Source organism: Anabrus simplex, chromosome 6, assembly GCF_040414725.1.
Source record: "Anabrus simplex isolate iqAnaSimp1 chromosome 6, ASM4041472v1, whole genome shotgun sequence".
NCBI classification, from domain to species: domain Eukaryota; kingdom Metazoa; phylum Arthropoda; class Insecta; order Orthoptera; family Tettigoniidae; genus Anabrus; species Anabrus simplex.
This window is the reverse complement of record NC_090270.1, coordinates 88,911,592-88,936,088: the sequence shown is the minus strand read 5'-3', so window position 1 is coordinate 88,936,088 and position 24,497 is coordinate 88,911,592. Positions and strand designations below refer to the sequence as shown.

General features: G+C 38.6%; 1 protein-coding gene across 1 annotated transcript in view; it reads left to right on the top strand.

Moving 5' to 3' along the window:
• The first annotated feature begins 3,539 nt into the window (after window positions 1–3,539).
• LOC136875486 (uncharacterized) overlaps window positions 3,540–24,497 on the top strand; it is a 35,713-nt gene continuing 14,755 nt past the window's right edge. Inside the window, exons 1-5 of the mRNA XM_068228059.1 lie at window positions 3,540–3,608; window positions 6,232–6,310; window positions 14,429–14,469; window positions 21,630–21,665; window positions 24,148–24,265. Coding sequence (XP_068084160.1) covers window positions 3,600–3,608; window positions 6,232–6,310; window positions 14,429–14,469; window positions 21,630–21,665; window positions 24,148–24,265 — 283 coding nt within the window. The 5' untranslated portion in view covers window positions 3,540–3,599. The remainder of the gene's footprint in view (window positions 3,609–6,231; window positions 6,311–14,428; window positions 14,470–21,629; window positions 21,666–24,147; window positions 24,266–24,497) is intronic.

The following is a 24,497-nucleotide window of genomic DNA, read 5'->3' as shown; positions in this document are numbered from 1 at the left end:
AGCAACACTAAATAAGACAGAAAGTTCTATTTAATAAAATATTGTAACCTATTCAAACAATGATGTGTGCTCTGGCACATTTCTAATTCCTTTCGTGCCAATTATAAAAACCATTAATTCAGCATTGTAGTCGCTCTTGTACCTTTGACGATGATTGACAGCGTTTGTAGGAGGTTCTGTGATGGCGTGGATTGTCCTAACTTCAGATAACCGCACCGATCTTGTGCTCATTGAGAACGGCTTCCTCAAGGCACACACAGGTACATTTAGGGGATTTTCATTAATCACATAATGACATTTGCGTTTGCTTTTGACGAAAACTTCTTGATTTTGCACGATAATGCTTGACCCCATGATGCTCAGTCTGTCACGGAGTTTCTTTGGGAGGTTAAAATTCCGACTCTGGACTGGTTAGCCAGAGGTGCAGATCTCAAGCCTATTAAACGTGTGTGGAATACGATTCGCCGCCGAGTTTCCAACAATCTGGCTGAACTAAAGGTGGCAGTGCAAGAAGAATGGGAGAATGTATCACAAGAAGACAACCGGGGCTCGATCACGAGCATGTGGTGGTAATTACAGCCAGGGGTGGCAGTACCTCCTATTGACCACGTAATCAACATCCAACAACTTTCCAATTCATTTCCTTAAAACTTGCATCATTTAAATAATTAATTTCCGGAATGAAAAATTTTGTTAGATTCTGTTTCTTTTAATTTAAAAAACCGAGTTTGTAAACTCGAAATAGACACAAACATCCCGGAAGAGCAGTTTGGCATCAGAAGAGGTAGAAGCACGACACAAGCAATAAGTAATCTAATAGACGGCATAGATAACTCTCTCAGACTGCCAAATGGAAAGTTACATGCTGTGTTCATAGATCTTCACCAAGGCATATGAGGCATTGTAGAGGAGCATCGTCTCCTGGAAACTCGATACTTCAGTCGAGGAAAATAAGATTCTCTCTAATCTGGTTCATAACATGTTGAAGAGCAACACAGTCATACTCTTAGACAAAACAGCAACATCTAAATGGATTAATCAAACCTATGGCGTGCTGCAGGGGAATCCTCCCAACCCTCTAGTGTTCAACGTCGCCACATATGATGTACAAGCGATAAGAGAAGAGGCAGAGAAAGTAAGACTATATCTATATGCTGACTATATGGTAATAGGATCAGAAGACATCGCAGAAGTACAGGAAGCATTAAATGCTCGGGAGGTCTGGACCGAAACTGACCAATTAAAGGTCAACGCAAAAGAGACCGAATACATGATCTTCAAAAAAGGAGGGTGGACTTTGTGACGGGGCCCATGGGAGTAATATACATATATTATGTATAATAGTGCTAAGGGAAAATCTAAGAATAGTTTCCCTCAAGTAGTAAGATTTATGCAATGAACTAACTATCAAATTAAGAATGGAGGCCGTGGTCTTAGAAATCTCCAACAAGCATTGCTGAGTAACAAGATATTGGGCAAAGGAAAGGATGCTACATAACCTGGAAAGTTAAAGAAAAATGTAAGGAGGAATAAGGGACACGATAAGTGAAAATAGATCAGAAACCAATATATAATTTAGAAATATATATATTGAAATAATAAATCAAACCTCTGACAATTTACATGAAAGGAGGACTATACAAATATAAAATTTTCCCAACCACTTACACGGATTACAAATTCATTATATAAAAAAGAGATAAGATATCCAAGAGAAAGAAAGGAAAAAGAGAAAATGCCGCAGGAAAGGAAAGGGACAAACAAGGAAAGGATGAATACTGCAATAAAAAGAGAAACCCAGAACGACAAGAAAGGGAAGATGTTCAGTTAGCAAATTCAAGTATACCAGCTGAAAAATTATCTGAACAAAATGCAAATACTATATGCAGGTCACCACCACTTCCGTTATCACACAGATTAACACTAGGTAACGTAGTTCTACAGCCGAATAATCACAATGTAGTTCCATTAAACCAGTTTCACAATATCCCGAAGCACTGAACGAATAGAAGTGTGTGTACAGTAGAAGTCGCACAGTTGCCAATACACCACACGCACACTTCAAAATAAAGTTGTTACGAAGGTCGTCAATGAAAAGTTTTAAATACAAAAGGGGCAAGTGAAATTTCGGCCTGGAAATGCCATGCTCCCAGTTTAATTTTGCAGGGAAAGTCTGTCCCAATGAAATTAAAAATATTTACAGTAAAGAAATCAGTTTGTCATACCTCATCATGAAGCAAATTGAACTGCCCGCAAATGAAGACTTCTGGGCACATGTAATTAAGGACGAAGTTGACGTAGGAATTTGCTCCCTCCACACAGGCCTAAGTCCATCTCAATATTTCCAGAGGAGGCCAGGTATTTATAGTGTGGAGTAGAATGAGAAATATATCTGGAAGATTCCAGAGATTAGTGAAGCATGCGCAAATAAACCAGGCGGTCACGTGACGTCAGCCGGCAAAAAGGAAGTTAGTTTATCGAAGATGGTGAAGATGAATAGAGTAGAGTTCATGCAAAGTATGAAGTATGCAAGTTCCAGTTGGAGAAAAAATGCAGTTTATATCATGATGAGGGTAAGTCCATACTAATCGTAGAAAAGAGGTTATGTGCGTGGCGAATTTCATAACAGTAGTTGCCGATGAAGTGAAGAGTCCGTTACAACTTCCTCACGGGACTTATTGACTTACAAGCAAGACGCACTACGAATCGTAAACAACTTGAAATACCTTGGCTTAACCCTGTAGAGGATTGCACGTTCCTGCAAATTACACATAAGACAAAGGGCAACGGCGACAATAAAATCAATACACGACATCAAACGCTTCCTAAAGACAGCCATTGGCGTTTCTAGATATACAAGAGCAAGTCTAGTACACGAACTCGCCGGAGAACCTGTCTTAATTGAAACCCTGATATTTAACCTGCATTTACCCTCTACGGATATGTGAAAGACGCTACTGCAGGAAAGGAGAGGAAAGTGAAGAAAACCGAAATCTGGACAGAATTCTACTCTACAGAGGCCATTGTAGACAAGTCATGGGTGGACACAAACCAGGAACTTCGTGACCTTAATGGCATTAAACCGATACCACCACAGGGCTTGCAAGTTAAAATCCTTCCAAGACCCAGGCGCACAGTGCGTAATTTCAGGAATCTAGCCGGCCAAAAGTCGTATCTCGGAAACTAATGGACCGATTTACATAAAACTTAGTATGTAACTGCTATTATTGGAGATAATTGTGTGGTCGGTCAATCAAGTACAAAGAACAAATTACTACGCCAGAAATAGAATTAGTAATCTTTGTAATTTTAATCATTTTTCATTATAGCTTTAAGAAATTAAATATATGTTAATAGTGGCACATGATGTTTAGAATGTTTAAAAACAGATACAGGAATACATGTAGTTGCCAAACAATTTATTCATTAGATCCAGTTACATCAGAATCGCTATCGTCACTTTCATTATCTCCTTCGGCAGAACCAGATACATGAGGCTCAGACAGTAAGTTGAGCACTTCTCGTGAAAGCGGAATCAACTTCCTCCTCCTTGATTTCCCTAAGCTGGTAATATAAGGGTCCGACGATATAAGCAGCCTATGGAAAAGGTCAGTATTTGTGTCTTTCTGGAAGGTTTCCTATTATCTTTATCCCTAGTCTCCTGGGCTTCCTCGGAGAGGTGTCCAATAGGTATAATACAGTGCCATGACCCAAGAGTTTGTGGAAAGTTACAGGCATGTAGTACGATTTGTATTTTTGTAAGTACAATTGTATAGTTTCCTTTGCGTACATGCCAAATGTTACTTTATCAATGGCATACCCACACGAAAGAGTTTCTGCGATGGCACGAAGATGGTGTATTAAATTAATATCTACTCCAGTAATATCCGCAAAACTGGAAGCCTACCTGAAGAATCTTCTAGCGGTTTCCATCATTGGTATTGCCAGCACTTTGCTTCGCATATCAACCAATAGACGCGTTTACTCCCTGAACTTCTGTGGTGAAGTCATCTACAGTATTTATTTATTGCGTGTGTATTTTAGGCTTTAAATCAGTACGTAAATGTATTGTGTTGAATGAGAGTTATGCGATATGCCTACGTGTGTGATTAATTTCTTTAACATTAATACTGTGATCTTTTGTAGTAATCTGCAGTATTTATTTACTGCGTCTGTTTTCTAGCTTTTATTATCTGGATAAATTTATTGAATGCAATTAAATACATCACCCGCCCCTCAAGTCCATGAAAATTTTCTGTCTATTTTCTCTCACAATTTGCCTTATATTTCAGTGCTGAGGTTTCTTATGTGCCGTAGTTTACCTCTGATTCTGTACGAAACGGATCCCACGTCCTCTTCAGTTCATAAAGGTAATTTTTAGCTTAGTTTCTTCAGACTTTTGTCTTGAACTTACATACTGAATTTCACACATTTATGTGCCGCCGTTTTCCTGTGATGGCGTTGAGCGGAGCCGCTCGATATGGCAACCCTGTTGTCATAAGAGCAATACTGTTTTCTTAACATGGAATGGCCGGCTCATCCTGACATTTTTGTGATGCACGTCCTTCTGCACGGCTCATTCTCTGTTCGAACCAACTTTTATTGTACTTCAGCAATTTGTCCCTTTTTCTACCATATTTTCTCCAGCGTGATCGAATTTTAGCATACAAAATACAGATTTCCTTATTGACTTGGATATATCCTCGTAATAATCCTTGAAGCCTAAATGTTCAATTACAACATTCGCAATATCATCGTTCAGCTTATATTCCCTGCTGTTCCTCAACAGCTCGAAAACCGACCTCCGGGTTACAGAGTACATGGCTTCTGAAAAAAATTAATTACCCTCATGGTCGCGCCTGGTCGCAGCAAAAAGTCACAGTTTTCTATTCATTGAAGTATATATAACTCATCTAAAAGACTTTCATTGCGGAAATCAAAGGCAATCCGTTTTGAAAGTCAGCTCAAATATTTGTATAATTAGATTGCGCTTGGACACCGTGTACCTGAATTTTAAGTGCATATTTTGGCACCAATATAGTAATTTTCAGAAAATGCTAAATATTATATAAAAATACATACCTTCATCTAATATAATCACATTGCAAGCTAAAGAAATTTTTAATTCTGATGTCTTTACTGAGCCCTCGCATAATAATAACTGCGCGCTCTCCTCGCCAGAATATGATGCTTTAACGGAGGAGAGCCACTTTAGGCCTTCGGTGAGATTAGATAATCAGACAGCGCGACTTTTCAATACTTAATTACTGTACCCAAGAGTCTTATAAACACGATTCACAGAAAATGCGCACCAAAGAAAAGGGTTGAAAATATTATTTTTGGCCGGCTGAATGCTAGAAATTACCCACTGTGAGGCGGTAAGTGCGATTGAAACTCTACGAACGCTACCACGTTGTGAAATGCAGAAACTACTTAGGTCTATAATAGAATTCCGTACGAGTACCAAGTGAACCTCTCGATATCACACGGCGATTCTTTCTAATCAATGCACAATGTTATTAGATTCTGCTTCTTTTAATTTAAAAAACCGAGTTTCTTTACTCGAAATAGACACAAAAATCGAAAAATTTTGAGTATTGTTGTCTTTGAAATAGGTATGGTTAATACATTGTTATATGCATAACTCAGTGAATTCAAAAATATTCCATCCTCATCAAAGTAAATTGGCGTCAATTTTCTATGATTTGTAATATTTTTACTCTCTTCCGCCTTCTTGGAGAGTTATTGTAATAATGGCCATTGTACTGCAATGAAAATAACCTTGCGATACATGATGCGTACATCCTGGAAATAACTGCTAGCACTTGGAACTGCTACCACTGTTCCTCTACTAGTTTAGTCCAGGCCATCATGCAGTTGGCGTTGTTTGTGACCCTCTTCGCTGTAGCTACGGCTGTGAGTATATATCTTTCATATCTTCCTTTTAAAATATTTTCTTATCTATTTAGAATGTTTATCCAACATTTTAAACCCCCATGAAGCATCAAATCTTATAAGTTCTCCACCTTACGCCGTTTTGGACGTTGTCTCTCCTTGTGTGAATTGTACTGGAATTAGAAAGAGTTCGAATAAACAATCTCGACTGGCAAGTATTTCAGAAGCTCCTATATTTTTGAATATTTTGTACAGAAAGAAATGATATATTCCAGTTTTTCTGGCATCTTGATTAAAATTAATAGTGGATCTTTACAGCAATGTTGTTCTTTTCAGTGGCTAGAGAATTATAAGTTAGCGAAAAAGATCGAAGATTTGGAGAACCGTTGCGTGGAAGAAAACAATCTAATTGAAGGTAAGAGTTACCAAATAAATGCAAGTCACATAGATCAACATACTCTTTTTACGAAGTTATAATGAAGTACCAGTAGATAGCAAGAGTTTACCATATTACTAAAATAATTTCCAACCACGCTGGTCGCTAGTTGTCACTTTACGATACTAGTTACGTCTCAAAGTACGTTAATTGAAATTCACTTTACACAAATGTAGAAAAAGTTGATAATAATAATTGCCCAAAATCCTGATAAATGAATGCTTTGAGGTCACAAAATAAACCCTCCAAATAATAATAATAATATTAATAATAATAATAACAATAATAATAATCTACTATTCGGGAGATAGTGGGTTCGAACCCCACTGTCTGCAACTCTGAAAATGGTTTTCCGTGGTTTTCCATTTTCACACCAGGCTGTTCCTTAATTAAGGCCACGGCCGCTTCCTCCCCACTCCTAGCACTTTCCTAGCCCATCGTCGCCATAAGACCTATCTGTGTTGGTGCAACGTAAAGCAAAATACAGAGAAAAAAGTAATAAATAAATAAATAAATAAATAAATAAATAAATAAATAAATAAATAAATAAATAAATAAATAAATAAATAAATAAATAAATAAATAAATAAATAAATAAATAATACGACTACGTGGCTGAATGGTCAGCGTTGAGACCTTCGGTTCAGGGTGTTCCGGTTTCCGGTTTCGATTCCCGGCCGGGACGGGGATTTTACTTGCGTCTGATTAATTCTTCTGACTCGGGACTGGAGCTTGTCCCAATACTGTCTTCTTCATATTCACAATCCACACCTCACTTCCAACTGCCACAGAATCACGCAATGGTGAATACATCCTTCACACAAGGTTGCCGCCAGGAAGGGCATTCGGCCGTAAAACGGGGTCAAACCCATGTGCTGAACACAGTTTACCCACTTTATCCCATAGATGTGGGAAAAGTGGTATAATAATAATAATAATAATAATAATAATAATAATAATAATAATTATTATTATTATTATTATTATTATTATTATTATTATTATTATTATTATTATTATTATAATTATAATTATAATTATAATTATAATAATTTTAAAATTGTACAATATAAAACTGGTATCTCAGATTGAGTACAAAAGCTGCAAATCTGGTATTCTGTTACCTGTGTATTGCCCTAAACCCCCTAAAAACGATAGAGAAATTATACAAAATATATTTATATGAAAATGAATTTATGTAATTAAGAGTGAGACCCATTATTTAAAATAAATTTATTTTCTTTGCTCACAATCCGTATCATCAATTGGCAATCCTAACATTATTTGTTAAGAAGGAAGCCATACTTTCCAGTGTTTTAATCCTAACATTAAGACTAAATAGTTAGATATTGTGTACTCTCTTCTGTTGACCTCAACCTGAAGTCCTTAGTTTATCTCTCTCGTGATGAAATCACCAGTACCAGCTCCAGTCATCTTTCTCCGTTCCAAAGTACTGCTTGCCTCAGTTTACTTGTAGCGCTAAGCGTGTTCTCACTCATATTGCCATATCAGTTGGTTCTGGCCTGGCTACGGAGAACAATTCAGACACATTTGCGACTCACACATAACCAAAAACAGATCCTAAACTAATCATCGAGACCATGCATTCCAATGAAGGCAGTTTTTTGAGAACAGTGTCCGAACAGATGCCTCGTACGACAAACAATCTATGACTCATAAACGTAGTAGTCTATTCAAACAGACAGCACTAATAATCGAAACACAATTAGTATAATAATAAGGAAGAATGCGTATATTTTCCGGGCTTGTAGGTCCTGATCTGGGAGCACTGAAGACTGCATTCGGCATCTTCAAGGGTACCAAATGACTTCGATGTCCACGAAGCTCTCAGTGGAATGGAGTCATGTCAGATTCATTTCACTAATTGACGCTGTTGTAGAAACTGTTCCCGATTTAGACGAAAGTAATTTTTAATTCTTCATCATTTCCATACAATGCTTGAATCAGATGATGGAATTCACGAAAATTATTCTCCTTCCAGTTTCACGTACCTTCTCCTCTTTCTGTTTCTTTCTCTTCCTTCATCTTCAGCAATACTTGAATAAGAAAATCCTCCTTTGTAATTAATCTGCCATCTTAAAACGGCTTCTTAGCGTAGTTTAGCTTAGCTTTTTATTCGTAACATAGCACAACATAGCTTGGCAATGTTTGGCACAGCATAGCTTATCTTAGCTTTCTGGGTGGACTTTACATCCTTACTACAAGCCCCAAATATCCTCTTAACCGTATGAAGAGACTTTAATCTTTATTTACGATCCCGTTCATGTGATTTCTGGAATGAATATCTTTCCTTATACAGTATTAGCATCTAGATACTGACAGTGCCTGTATCTTTGATCACCGATGTTCAGGAAGATGTATTAGGGATATGAATAATATTTACCATGTGGGATGTTTCTACTGCTTCTATATTTCTACTTCTTCGATATCATTTAAGAAAAACTACAGTATGGTTCCAGTGTAAGTGACCCTCGCCAGGATTACTTGATTCAAGAACTGGAAATAATCCAAAGAAAAGCAGCTCGATTTGTTCTGGCTGATTTCCGACAAAAGACTAGCGTTACAAAAATGTTGCAAAGTTTGGACTGGGAAGAGTTGGGAGAAAGGAGACTAGCTGCTCGACTAAGTGGTGTGTTCCGAGCTGTCAGTCAATAGATGGCGTGGAATAATATTGGTAGACGAATAAGTATGATTGGTGTCTTTAAAAGTAGGGAAGATCACAATATGAAGATAAAGTTTGAATTCAAGAGGACACATAGGGGCAAATATTCGTTTATAGGAAGGGGAGTTAGGGATTGGAATAACTTACCAAGGGAGATGTTCAATAAATTTCCAATTTCATTGCAATCGTTTAAGAAAAGGCTAGGAAAACAACAGATAGGGAATCTGCCACCTGGGCGACTGCTCTGAATGCAGATCAGTAGTGTCCGAACTGATGCCTAGTACGACAAACAATCTACAAACAAGTAGTCTATTCAAACAGACTTCTGATTATGATTTCTTTCTGATTGATTGATTGATTGATTGATTGATTGATTGATTGATTGATTGATTGATTGATTGATTGATTGATTGATTGATTGATTGATTGATTGATTGGTTGATTGATTGGTTGATTGATTGATTGATTCAAAAACTAGGTAAAAACTATAAGGAATTTGATTGATGGGGGGACAGCCCTAAATACTGATCAGTGAATGAATGATTTATTGATTGATTGTTTTTAAATAACGTCACCTGCACGCACCCGATGAATGCTTGTAATGTGACCTACTCAACAATGAATATGACAGAAGGCTATTTAATGGAATATTGTATCCCACACAAGGAATGGTGAGTGATCCGGCACATGTTTCATTCATTTCGATCCAATCATAAAAACCATTATTTCAGCATTGTAGTCGCTCTTGTACCTTTGACGCTGATTGACAAGTATTTGAGCATTATCTGAGGGGTACTTGAGCGATAAACATCTCACCAGCGTGCCTCTAACTCCCCTAGACTCGGCAAGAACAGTAGCATTGGTGAATGAAGGCCGTAGCTACTGCTATGTGGCAGAAGTATTAAATAGGTCACCTTCATTCTGATTTGTGTATATTACGGCACTTGAATTAGAAGTCTCGGACTGTGTATCTCGACCAATAGTTTCTCTGGTTTGCTGCCCACCAAGCTGAGATTCGCCGGGCTGTGAGGCTCAGATGGTTAAGGTGCTGGGTTACTGGTCCCAATTTGGTAGGTTCGATCCTGGCTCAGGTCAGTCTTACTTCAAGTTGTTACTCAAATACGATAGCCCCGAATCGGTAGATTTACCGGCACGTAAAAGAACTCCTGCGTAACAAAATTCCGGTACACAAATGCTCAAAATTTCTCTCTCCCTTTCTCACTCACTTCATTTTGTATCTTCCGCTCATTACGACTCATACCATTGGTATTAATCGTCAACACGCCAGCTATGTGACACCACCTGCTTCTTCTTCCATACTTTCTGCAAGTACCATGCTCAGTCTCCAGAATGTTGGCTATCATTGTGGCGAAGGCGTTTCTATCAATATTCTAAACATTTTTCCTGACCACTTTTTTGTATTCTGAAGCTAGGACGTTTGCCTTCTCTCACGCCCTCTTCTTCCTTTCAGCATTAGTTGAAGTACTGAAGCTAGTATGTTTGTCCTCTGAGCACAAATCCTAAATAGACAGTTTTTCTGCATTTAATGGCAAACTAGAGCTGAGGTTCACTATTTGCTCTTCTTAGGACATCTCTGTTCGTCACTTTATCAGTCCAAGATATTTTCAGCATTCCTTGATGGATACACATTTTAAATGCTTCTTGTTTTTTCATGGTGATAACTTTCATTGTCCAAGCTTCTACGCCATGTAAGAGAGTCGACCAGATTTAAGTTCTAGCCATTCTTTGATGTAGTTTCAGATTTAAGTTGTCACTGTTGAAGATGGACGACATTTTTCCTATATGAAGTATACTGTCTGCTATTTCTTTGCAACTTCTGATTTCAACTTCGGAGTCTAAACCACAGGTTCTCAATCTATTATGAGATTGTACCCCTCACTCATAGCTAAAAGTTCAATGTAACCCCACGAAAAAATCTGTAAATGACTGATAGATTTAAAAATTATCTGGCTAATTATTAAGGCATTTTAATTGATTATGAATCATTATTTTAAATACAAATCGTAAATAACATGAGATTGTGAAATTAAATAATTTGCGATGCAAGATGGCGGATAACATCTGTCACGTGGAATTGCCCACCACCACATTTCAAAGTTATGTAGCTAAAGAGGGCAGCACGGTGCTCTGTTGATTAAAGATGGCTGCTGTCAAATAGAATTTTTCAAATTGCCCTCCTCAAAGGTAAGTAGCTAAAGAGTGCAGCACTGAGGTTTGCGATGCAAGATGGTGGATGACAGCTGACGGAATTACCAGCAGTGCCGTAAAGAGGGCAGCACGGTGCTCTCTTGATTAAAGATGGCGAATGACAGCTGTCAAAAAAGCACGTGGGTACTGATTCAAATCTCGCGCTAGTGAGGTTAAGTTGGTACCACTAAGATTTAGGCCCGTCAAGATCGCAGCAGTGAGGTTAGCGATGCATTGTTGTCGATGACAGCTGCCAAAAAGCACGTGGCTTTGTTTACCAATTCAAATCTCTCGCTAGTTAGGTTAAGTTGGCAGCACTGAGGTTTAGGCCCGTCAAGATGGCAGCAGTGAGGTTAGCGATGCGTTGTTGTCGACGGGTGGAGGAGCGGGCCCCTGAGAAGGCCCCCCGTGTGGAGGCGGAGGAGTAGGCCCCTGGGAGCCTGCGGAGGCGGAGGCAGCCGAATCCCTGACTTTATCTACTTATGAGATTATACCCCTCACTCATGGCTAAAAGGTCAATATAACTCCACGAAAAAATCCCTAAATGATAGATCCTTAAAAACATGAATACCTGGCTAATTATTAAGACATTTTAATTGCTTATGAACCACTATTTTAAATACACATCGTAAATAAGACGAGATTGTGAAATTAAATAATTTTTTATAACACATAACAAGAAATTTAAGGGTTTGTGTCTGTATCAAGTATAATACCATGATAAATGCGAACTCGTGTCCTCATCCCTAGGCGGTGCAGCTCTTTTCAGGCACACCCCCATTGGAGGTGAGCTGCATGTACCGTTTCAACCACATACCAGCCCTCCTGTCATTCTTAATTTTCTGGCAGTACCGGGAATCGAACCCGGGACCCCGAGAACGGCAGCTAATAACACAGTTACGCTACGGAATAAAGTAACCCAGCATACCCTGTTTGTACGATAATTTCACCAAACGCTAGATTTTAGCCAAAATATCAATTATTAATAACTAATAACAATAGACGCTGTATCTCTCCCCATACGATAAATAAATAAATAAATAAATAAATAAATAAATAAATAAATAAATAAATAAATAAATAAATAAATAAATAAATAATAAGTAGGGTTGAAAAATTTCTATCTTAATTCTGAAATTCAGAGACTGTGAACCAAAAACATTTCAATGAGTTGGGTGTACCATCATGGCGTGACACAGTTTTCTGACGTGTTGTAGTCCATATGAAAGTTTCAAGCGAAACGTGGCTCAGTCTATACACATTTAACTTTCTTATTTATTTCCATATTTCAGTTTTACTTCATTCTCCCCCTGAAGGCTGCTCGCGTACTTCACCAAATGCCTCAGGCGTACCCTAGGGGTATGCATACCATAGTTTGAGAACCACTGGTCTAGACTGCCCGTAATTATGCTTCCTAGTTACTTAAAATGGCGAATACGTTCGATTGGAAGACCTCTAGTATTCACAGTAGCTTGGTCATTATTCCGACGACTAAATACCATAAAATTTGTCGTAAATTCTTTAGATGTTGTGCTGACATCGTCTAGTAATTGTTGAAGACCTTCAATGCTGTCAAAATATGAGCGTATTGTCAGCATATCTAATCGTATTCATTACAACATCATTGACTTTAACATCTGAATTACCGGGCGAGTTGGCCGTGCGGTTAGGGGCGCGCAGCTCCGAGCTCGCATCCAGGAGATAGTGAATTTGAATCCCGCTGTCGGCAACCCTGAAGATGGTTTTCCGTGGTTTCCCATTTTCACACCAGGAAAATGCTGGGGCTGTACCTTACTTAAGGCCACGGTCGCATATTTCCTATTCCTAGGCCTTTCCTCTCCCATCGTCGCCATAAGACCTATCTGTGTCGGTGCGACGTAAAGCAAATAGCAAAAAGAAAAAAATCTAAATTAGTGTTTTCTAAGGATCGGAACAACATGGCAGAAAGTACGCAGCCTTAACGGGCTCCTCTCTGTGTACCGATGTCGGCTGTTGTGAGAAGTACTTTGATTTTAAACGACTGGTTCCAGTACAGATTATGCAAATTTCTTTACTGTCAAAATGTATTTCTTGTAAGGTTTCCATCAGCTAATCATGTTTTCCAAACTTTGTGCAGCACAAATTCAGTCGTTGGTCTCGCATATACCCTTAAGCTAACATAAAATTAGTTTAATAAACAAAATAATTATTATGTTTGCTATCATAAGTAATTATGTCCTCAGAAGAGATATTCTGTTATTGACAGAAATGCAAATTGCTCGTCTTAAGGTCTAGAGGACGGACCAAATCGCCCGAAGTACATTACTTTGCAAAATTGTTCATTTTCATATTTGTATAGTAATATACTGTATATTAGCCAAAAATGAGATGGAAATCCACAGTCTATTTCCAGTCATTCGACCGGGTCAGGAATGGAATGATGTCCCCAATTTCGTTTTTTTTTACAAGTTGCTTTACGTCGCACCGACACAAATAGGTCTTTTGGTGACAATGAGACAGGAAGGGGCTAGGAGTGGGAAGGAAGCAGCCGTGGCCCTAATTAAGGTACAACCCCGGCATTTTGCCTGGTGTGAAAATGGGAAACCACGGAAAACCATCTTCAGGGCTACCAGCAGTGGGATTCGAACCCACTATCTCCCGAATACTGGATACTGGCCGCACTTAAACGACTACAACTATCGAGCTCAGTAGTCCCCAGTCTAGCGGTGAGGATAGGAATTGTGCCGAAGCCTGTTATACTCCTCTGGGGCAATGATTTATGACTGGCAGATGAAATAAAATAATATTAGAGAGCGTTGCTGGAATGAAAGATGACAGGGAAAACCGGAGTATCCGGAGAAAACCCTGTCCCAACTCCGCTTTGACCAGCACAAATCTCACATGCAGTGACAGGGATTTGAACCACGAAACCCAGCGGTGAGAGGCCGGCACGCTGGCACCTGAGCCACGGAGGCTCAACTAAAATTTAAGCATTTAACAAAAGAATTTCAGTTTTGATTATATAGAAATTAGGGTCCCAAGTAACTACTTTATCTGCATGAACCTGCTTCTTAGTCTTAGTCCTGATTTCCACATTAGGATTTAATCTATTGTCCATAAAATACAAACAAAAATCCTGGATACGTTTGAAGCCCTTAAAAATGTATAAATGTATCTTGAAGTACATATCTTTGATGTATAATGCAGTATATCTCTGTTCCTTACAGCTCCTGAAGTTTATTTCAAACCGTCTACACCAGAGCAAGAGGTAGGTGAAAGAGAATCGTAGACAATATTTTAAATCTTTAGTGATTACTAGAGCTGTGCAGAATGCCGTGTAGACTCGCTCAAATTAATTTATAAGAAATGGTTATCGCTCAGTCTAGACTCGTTCAGAGCTTCCCGCTCGAGTATTTGGAAGAAGAAAACTCGAAAAGTCGTTCAGCTGAACGAATGAGTCTACCAAACTGCCCACGTTGTCTGATCGCAGGAACGAGTCTGGACAGATCCAGCAGCTCGGAAATTCGGAAGTTCAAGTGACTCACTCATTGGTACACTGTTCCCACAGCATACTAAATACATTGTTTGGAACAGCCAAAAAAACTAAAGTGAGATATTGGACATTTCATTACGGAGCGAAATGGTCACCAAGCTCTGCATTCAGGAGGCGAGTAGGCTCGAACCCCACCGTCGGCTATCCTGAGAAATGTTCCCACTTTCACTCTAGGAAAATGTCGGGACAGTTCCTCTTCATTGGCCAAAACAGATTCCTTCCACCTCCTTTCCCAGTTTCATTCATCATCAGTCATTTCCATCTACTTTACCTCCTCACATCACCTCACCTCACCTCATCTCCGACTCCATATCAGGAAACTGGACGAAGGAGGTGCACATACATTGGGAATTATTTTGGCTATGAAGTCTTCAAAGAAAACAGGATTGCGGTCTATATTAAAACGACGACTGCAGCTCGTACCGTGGACAGAAGAGAACGAAGCTTTATGGTACTGCCTCGCTATACCCGAACATCAGCTCAACCACTTCAATATGCTCTGAGATACAAGAGAATGGTTGGTTCAAGGATCTTCAAGGATGTTTACTTTCATGGTCTTCAATCACGTTATTGTGTCTAGATGCTTTCTGAAGATAGAATCGAAAGTTAAGCCTTACAAGGAAGAGTTACAGAGTTGTCGACGACAATCTCGACGAAACTTTCAGCTTAGGACGATAGTGGTTCTTGGGCAGTACATGTAAGGCATTAATTTCGCAATTGCTCATAGTTCCTGATACAACGATTGGGAAGTGGGGTGTGAGGTGCCCCATAAAGTATATGTAAGGAACTATCAAATAGAAATACCGATGCGTGTTTGGGAACTCGAAAGTATACACACAAAATGGCATACATTATATGTCTAGAACACATAATGTGGTAGCGTAAATAACATAATATGAGCCACTAGCTATACAAGCACCCTATTGGTATCCTTACCTTGTTGTGATGGTGGGGCTTGTGTTGTCAGATGATCCTGAGAGCTATGCCGGTGGTAGATTAGTTACTGGTAGGGCTTCCCAAGCCAGACAGTTCAAAGGTGATGATCAACACTTAACGGGATACTCTGGTCCACAAGGCTGGTGACTGGGTGTCGGGATAATCTCCCTCCTCACACCGTAACAAGCATATGGTTCAGAAATCTAATCACAGAGAGAACCGGGCTGTTTCAAACCTACGATGACTTGTGCGAGTTAAGGGGCCTATTGGGGTGAGGAGTTGGCATGCATGTGCAGAAGATCGAATCGACTGAAAATCTGAGATCAGAAACGTAGCGCCATAGAGTGAGTAAGTATGCAAAAATCGTCACAAAGAAAACGTCTATGTTATACACACTCGTGTAAACAATAAAATAAACTCTTGACACTCTTCTCGAGGTTACACACGATATTTGTTCATCTTCTTTTCTTCAATCCTTATTTTAGTGGGTAATATAAAAGTCTTCCAAGCGTCTTCTGGAATGGTCCAAATGTACCGTTTTTTTCTTTTTGGTTGATCAAATCATGTGTTTACAATCACCAGCATATGACTTTTGCAGACATGAATTAGTCTGTCACCTCTTTCATTCCTGTTTCTAGACCATACTTTCCCAAACTGTTGCCTAATCTACCCTCACCTACTACAGCATTCCAGTCCCCCATAAGGACTAGGTTATCATCATCTTTAACTTTCCTCCAGCTGTTCATATATATATCTTCTACTTCATCATCAGATAGTTCAAATGGCGGCATGTAAGTCTGGATCAGTATAGTATCCTTAGCCTCCGTCTTTAGTCTGATCATGATCATTCTTTCGCTAAATCCCCATAGCTTTGGACTTGATACGTCAGCTTTCATTTTAATTCGAAAGCAACACCTCCTGTTCCTTTTACATCCCTTACCTAGATAATTCTGTAGTCATCACTCCAGAAATATTCATTCTTTGGCCATCTTACTTCACTTAGATCTAGTACATCAATCTCAAGCCTATCCATTTCCTTTTTCATATTTTCCAGTTTTCCAGTTCTTTTCATCGAACGGACATTCCATGTTCCAGTACCACAGACTTGATTATTTCTTTGCATCCTACCTCGTCCACACCGGAGATCCGAGATGGGGATTAGTTTACTTCCATATACTAATTTAATTTAACTTGGGAAGATAACAGCATGTATACTTATTCTTGGGATATCCTGTGGATACATGTTTTGTTCCTAAGCACTTCCCATTGGTTGAAAAAAGCTTACGCTTTCGTACTTACTGTACGTTCTTCTGAGCCCGAATTTGAACCCCTCCAGCATTGCCACCTCGAGGATTTTTGGAAATATTTGATATTTATAGGGATCTTTGGATTATTAGTTCTCTGATTCCAAGTTTTATGTTCGTATTATACTTGAAAGTGCCCCATAACTCATGTATATTTTTCCATTTTAAGTTCGCTACACTTCGAGTTCCAATTATTACTACCGATTAGATAAAGGAACAAAGAAACTGAAATAACAACCAGTTATTTGATCTTTGTTGTAAACTAGCTGATCTACCCGTGCTTCGCTACGGAATTCTACATTGTATACAGAATTGTATGTTAGGTAGTGTACACGTTGTGAGCAAGACTGTATTAAATTGCATAGCTCTTAACGTTACTCTAGAAACGCGACGGAGAAATCACCGAACGCCTTTTCTCATATGAAGACTGGGAAATGGAATTTTCATTGTAATGGTAGGCCCGCTTGCCTACCATCAGTCATAGACAGGTTGGGGAATTTTATTATAATGGCATACACTCACTCTCCACCTGCCTGTTTCCATACTCAGGAAGACTGTCTTAGTGGTTTTCCCAACTGAAATGAACATAGGTCATTACAATGACGTCAGTGTAAGCAATACGTTCACATGAAATACTCGATCAAATGAAAAACCATACAGTTTCTCACTTTTAACGAACAGGACTACGCTGCCGATCTAACAGTCCAAAGTTCCATAGCTGGAATGACCAGGCCGCAGACATCCAAGATCCGTGAACACTCTTCGTATTTTTTCGGCGGGGGCGGGGGGGGGGGGCGTCGAATAGTGGAGAGTCCCAGGGCAAAAGCTATACCCTTTTACTAATCTGTTTCCTACGAGTACCCGATGAGCTGGAAAATCTCAATTCACTACACTGGCGGCGGAAAAATCTATCTGACTTGGAGGCAAATTTTTTTCTTCCAAGCCAGAGGGGAAACCCCATCTTCATTGCTAATTTTGAATAAAATGAATGTATAATTTAATAAATGTGAAGAAGATTTTTTTTAAACGGCTCTATTTTAGGGTTGAATTTTGAGTTATTTAGTGAATTGTGGTGCTGTAATTTGGGATGTGACTAAATTGTAATTTTAGACTAGGTCATACTACTACTACTAAGTGAGCTTCTGCCTTAAGTGTGCACACTGCTCATTCAAAACAGTGCGTCAGAGTAGGGATCGAATAGCTGGAATACTATGATGAACAACTGTGTTACGTACCAGCAGTACGGTATCAGAAAATGTATGAACCAGAGGAATGACATACTAAAGAAGAAAATGTTCTAACTCCTCAGGTATTTCCCGCCAATATTCAGTCAGGATGTTATACTCGGTACGCAGCAGTAATCCCATCTATCGGAGTTGAGCGGTAGCATAAGAGACAAAGAACATCACAACAAACAATAATCCATGTAATGTTATTGTTGATCAATGTTACGTGCTTTCCATATTGTAGGCCTTCATATTTAGTTTTCTTCCGACTTTGAATACCACTCTTATCATAGTCGGTACGATTAAAGTGAATAAAACATAAATGATCGGAAATTGTATTCTCTATAACTTTTGTTATCTAGTACTTTTCGATAGGACCAATAACATTGGTACAGTAGAAATCCGATAGTCCGACACGTTCGGGACCTGACCAGTGCTGGATTACTGAAAATGTCGGACTATCGGGCGGTACCTCTTACTACGATATAGGTTAAGGCGTACAGCGAAAAGAGCTGTAACACGGCGTTTTGCAGTAAAATGTTGATCAGCAGGATCATTAGTTTAATAACACACTCCTCTTTTCAAACGTGTTGTTTCTTATTGCCATTCCATAATAATGCCAGAGTTCATCGATTCTCTTATCTGTAAATTTTCCTTTATCATTTAGAGCATTTCAATCTACAACTTCTCTTTTCCTTCTGTCCGCTTCAGCTTTTGAAGGCATGCTCCCATCCGTTTTTGAACGTGGCCCATACATTTAATTTTTGAAATCTGTGTTTTATCATCTGGTTTTCTTTGCAGTACTTAGTGGAGCACACAGCCTTCTAGACTGGATATTTACAGAGATAGAGATTTTTAAGTAAGTCAATGCATTACAACTGGACTGTATCTGATACATTTGCACTATTAACTTTGAAATAATAAAAAATACACTTCCAATGGTTTCGACAAATAATGCATCAAATTGCTCAGGAGAGATCATTGTTAAGAGATAATAACATTTTAAAAATCCTGGAATGGTGCCGGACTGTTGGATGCCGGACTAATGGAATTCTACTGTATTTAAAAAATAAAATTTTAGGCGCCTTCCCCTAAACTACAATTTCATCCAGGGTGAATAAAATTCTTCATAACTTAGACTGTATTTTCTTATTCCCTGATTCTAAATACCGATTTTAATTAAATTCTGTCAACCCATTTTCTCGTGGCTCGGCGTTGATATGGACTTAGCAAAAAATACAAATTCTTGAACATCTCTGTTATCAAAGCCGGTATGGTAACAATGTATGACATAAATGATCGGAGATTTAATTCTTTATAGCTTTAGTTATGTAGTATTTATCGATAGGACCACTGATAATGTAAATATTTGATAATTAAATTTTAGACCTTACCCTAAACTACCATTTCACTCAGCGTGAGTAAAATTATTTATAGCCTACATTGTAGTGGCTCATCCCGCGACTTCACATACCGATTTTCATTATATTCTCTGCAGCCGTTTTCTCGTGATGCGTGTACATACATACATACATACTTACATACATACATACATACATACATACATACATAATACATACATACATAATACATAGACAGACAGACAGACAGACAGACAGACATAGACCTACATAAATTACGGAAAAGTAAAAAGTGAATTTCCTTGTTACTATGAATATGACCGATACAGAAATACCATTATTTTCAAATTCTGAGCAATGTACAGACAAAACTCTTATTTTATATATATAGATTGTGTTCGACCAACAATAATTGTTTCTCCTCACTGTTAACATGTGGACTATGAAAAAGCATGGGGAATTATGAATAATCTTTGTGGAGGATTCATTCTAAGTGAATGGAGGAGATTACGTTGCTTAGCGGAATGCTGAACCCGATCATGAGATGTAATAGTGATTTGAAAAATATGAAATGGCGTATGGCTTTTGGTTCCCGGGATGTGTCCGAAGACTTCGGCTCGCCAGGTGCAGGTCTCTTGATTTGACGCTGTAAGGCGACCTGCGCGTCGCGATGAGGATGAAATGATGATGAAGACGGCACATACACCCACTTCCCGTGCCAGGGGATTCAACCAATTATGGTTAAAATTCCCGACCCTGCCGGGAATCGAACCCTGTGGCCAAAGACCAGCACGCTAACCATTTAGCCATGGAGCCGGACATAGTGATATAGTGGTGGTGATTATTGTTCATGTAACAGTAACAATGGGAGGAAAGAGGAGGAGACGATGATAGACTCGCTGCTTGTTGAGCTCTAGGCAGACGAGGTCACCGTGCAAGTTGCAGCTAGACTGTTCTTTTCATATTGACACTACTTCTAAGTTAGGTCTATTTTCGAGAGCTGGAGTTTGACGTTGGCGCTGATGTTTCAAAAGTGGCGTGTTGTTGTCATGATAATGTATGCAACGTTGACGTGTTTATAACGCTAAACCAAGTGTTTGTTTGTCATTGTTATATAGTGTCCTTTCTCCGCAAATTCTGTTTTGTACCCGTTTTGTGTTATATCATTTTTTTGTGTGCATACAGTATTTGTATGGTCAGAGTGTTTTTATTTCATTCCACGTGTGCAGTTATTCTTTCTACTATTCATAATTAGCTTATTGTTTGGTTGTTCACAGTCATTAGTTGAAGGTTCGTTTAGGCTTTCACCTTTGGATTTAGTATGCATACATTTAGGTTAGGTTAGTTTAAGACAGGATAGAATGTGTTTTCACCTGTGGATTTAGTATGTATACATTTAAGTTAGGTTAGTTTAAAACAGGATAGGATAGTAGGCTATGTGTTTTGACCTGTGGAAGTAATGAGTATACATTTAGTTTAGGCTAGTTTAAGACAGGATAGGATAGTATGTGTTTTTACCTGTGGATGTAGTAAGTACATTTAGGTTAGTTTAAGTCAGGATAGGACAGTATGTGTTTTCACGTGTGGATTTAGCATGGATACATTTAGGTTAGTTTAGTTTAAGACAGGATATGATAGTATATGTTTTTACCAGTGGATTTAGTGTGAATGCTTTTAGGTTAAGACGGTTTAAGATAGATAGGTTAGCCATGATTTACTAAGTATATTAACCGTCCCCTTTGTTAAATTTAAGGGTGAATAGTGTATTACTGATAATATATGAATATTTTTAGAATTAAAAATGACTTTCAAAACGAGATTCCGTGAGAGTTGCGTGGCACTACCTATTCTTAGTAACTTAGTGTTTGTTTATTTTCTGTAGTTCATTGCTTTGCCACTTTACTTACAGACTAAACTCTGCAGAAGAGAAGTATAGAAAGCTCTTTCACAACTTCATTTCATTGGTGTATTTTTAAAAGAATAGTTGTATGCATAAACCTGTATATTATTTTAACAATGAAATATTGATTTTATGCTTTTTATTTCAGTGTTACTTTGACTGCTTCCACAAAGGAATGGGTCTGGTAAGTTACCAGCCGCTTTCGATACCTTCCGGATTTAAGAGCCAGTGGAATGGTTCTAAGCACCTAACAAATTGTATATCTTTCAAATCTCAATATAGATTTAATGCAGTGCATGTCAACTGTTTTTATTTTGATACCACTCTTTAGTTTTGAAATATGTTTATGTTAGGTGCAAATATGTTTACACCCCGAAATCATATTTGTAAACATGTAGTTCATTACTTTTGACACAAAATTCGGGGACTCCTTATTTCTTTGTACAGCACATTTATTTTCTTATTGTAAACTGTGTTCGACCAACAAGACTTTTTCTCCTTTTCTCTGTTAATATGTGGACTGTGAAAAAGTACGGAAAATTATGAATCAACTTTGTGGATAACTCATTCGGAGTGAATGGAGGAAAATACGTCTATATTGCATTAATTGCTAATAACAATTCCTCGGGGAAAGGAAGTGAAAGGTTATGAACGTCGTCCCGTATTCTGATTAGGTGATATTCTGGCTTTAATTTTGAATGACGAACTTCTTTCCGGAAAAGAATCTGATAAATATAAATAACGTAAATTTTCAATAGCTCACTGTAATAAGCTGTCTTCATCCAGGTTATTATGGTTATTAAAATAGTTCTAGATAATCTTAAGACGTTTACTTTCAGGAACACTAAATGACATTATAATTTATAATTTTGGGGATGTTAGGTCATGTCATATTTATAATATGCTGGCGCGTTTCGAACCTACAACCAGGATCGTCTTCAGAGCAATAACAAAGATTTGTTGCAACTGTCACTCCATAGTACCTAGACTCAATATAGATGGTGGTGGTGCTGGTAGTGATTACTGTTTTAAGACGAAGTACAACAAGGCAACCATCCTGTATATAAAACTAATCAGAGAGGAAAAAATGGAAGGGATCCGACACTTCTAAAAATGAAGGTATCGGCCAAAGAAAGACAAGGGCCCCAAAGGGCGTGAAAATGAATGACTCCGTGGGCCTTGGAAACCTAAAGCCGCCGGGGTCGCGAAAGAACATGGGTTGACTAAGGAAAGTCGGATAGGATAGGTGAAAATGAGGATCCTAGCACAAGTAAGTTGAAGCAGTGCCTCAGCTGAGGGCCCCGTGGCAGCCAACCCATGCTCCCAAGTTGAGCTCCTGAGGCCCCTTTTAATCGCCTCTTACGACAGGCAGGTGATATCATGGCTGTTATTCTATTGCCCCCACCCACAGGAGGACAAGATAGAGATACCTTGGTAATGTAGTTCATTCCAGGGCCTCCAGAGTCAAGGAGAAAGGTGTTGACGAGTTAAGTATGGAGGGTAGCCATGTTCTAGTCAGTATCAAGCCATCTCCTTAAATAAAATTATTCGGGTGTTTAGCAATTTGTGTTGCCTCACGTATGATTCTGGGTGTGTTTCTCTTTACAAATGACAGGAGTTGCATCAAAAATGATGTAATGACCATCAAATAATTTTTGATTCAATGAGCATCAAATCATTTTATGCAACTTCAGTTATTTGTTAAGAGAAATATTTTATACCTAAAATCATTCGTGAGGCGATAGAATAATGTTAACAAAGGAAACGGCTATATACTGAGTAGATCATGGCTGCCTTCCATAGTTAACTCGTCAACATCTTTCTATTTGATTCTGGAGGTCCTGGAATGAACTACATTTCTATCATGATCTCTCTGTCTTGAGTCTAGTTACGATGGATCAACACTTGCGTCTAAAATGTTATTGCTCTTTTGTTTGGCTTGTTTTGGCGTGTGGCCTCTGAGGAAGCCTGGTGCAGGTCTTTCTACTTGATGCCGTATAGGCGACCTGCGCGTCCATGAGAATGGGCCCTACCTATGAGGAATTCTAATGAGTCAAATCTAATGAGTCATTGAAATGAACCAATGAAGGTTAAAATCCCCGACCCAGTCGGCAATCAAACCCTGGACCAAAGACTAGTACGTTAACCTATTAACAATGGAGCCGGGCTGTTATTGATATGAAGATGATTCTGGTTGCAGGTTCGAAACGCGTCAATGTAAGTATTACACGACCACACATCCCAAAAATTATATGTTAAAAGTTCTAGATACTTCGAAATATCAACATTTGTTATACTAGAAGCTCACTCATAAATGCTAGAAATATCAAATGACCGATATTCAAACCCTGAAGAATTCCCAAATTCACTTTCATTTTAAATATATGAGTTTTCTTTCTTTGAAACATTCAAAACTATTTCCTGGAATTGAGTTAGGAACTGAGTACAGCACCTAACTATGGTATTTCGTACGTATCATGATTTATTTTATGGGAGACGTTTCTTCGAAGTACATAATTTTACAATACAACATGTTTGAAATTCTCTTTATGCCTTTTATTACCCACCACTCTGGCGTTGTAACTTCTAAATAAGCGTAAATTTAGAAATGTAATTGTATGATCTGGTATTTTGGAAATTATAATATTTTTGTTTTCCTTTTTTAGATCAATGTCAATGGAGAACTGAATGAACTCAGATTCAAGGAAATGATGAGGATGTGGTATTTCGGGGAAAAGAAAGCTGCCGAGGATGCAGAGACTCTAATGAAGTGTGCATCCCGAGGTGAGATTGTTAAGCCTTTTGCTAATGGTTTTACGTCGCACCGACACAGGCAGTCTTATGGCGATAATAATATAGTGAATACACTGAGTGGCCAAAAGTCGCGAGAAGGGGTTTCCTAATAGAAATCGTGCCGTGTATGGCCCCTGAGGTGGTTGCGGCTAGCTGCGGCGTAGCTGAGCAGTCTGTTGCAGACACCAGTGTCGTGGAGATGGAAACACGTCGAGAGTCAACC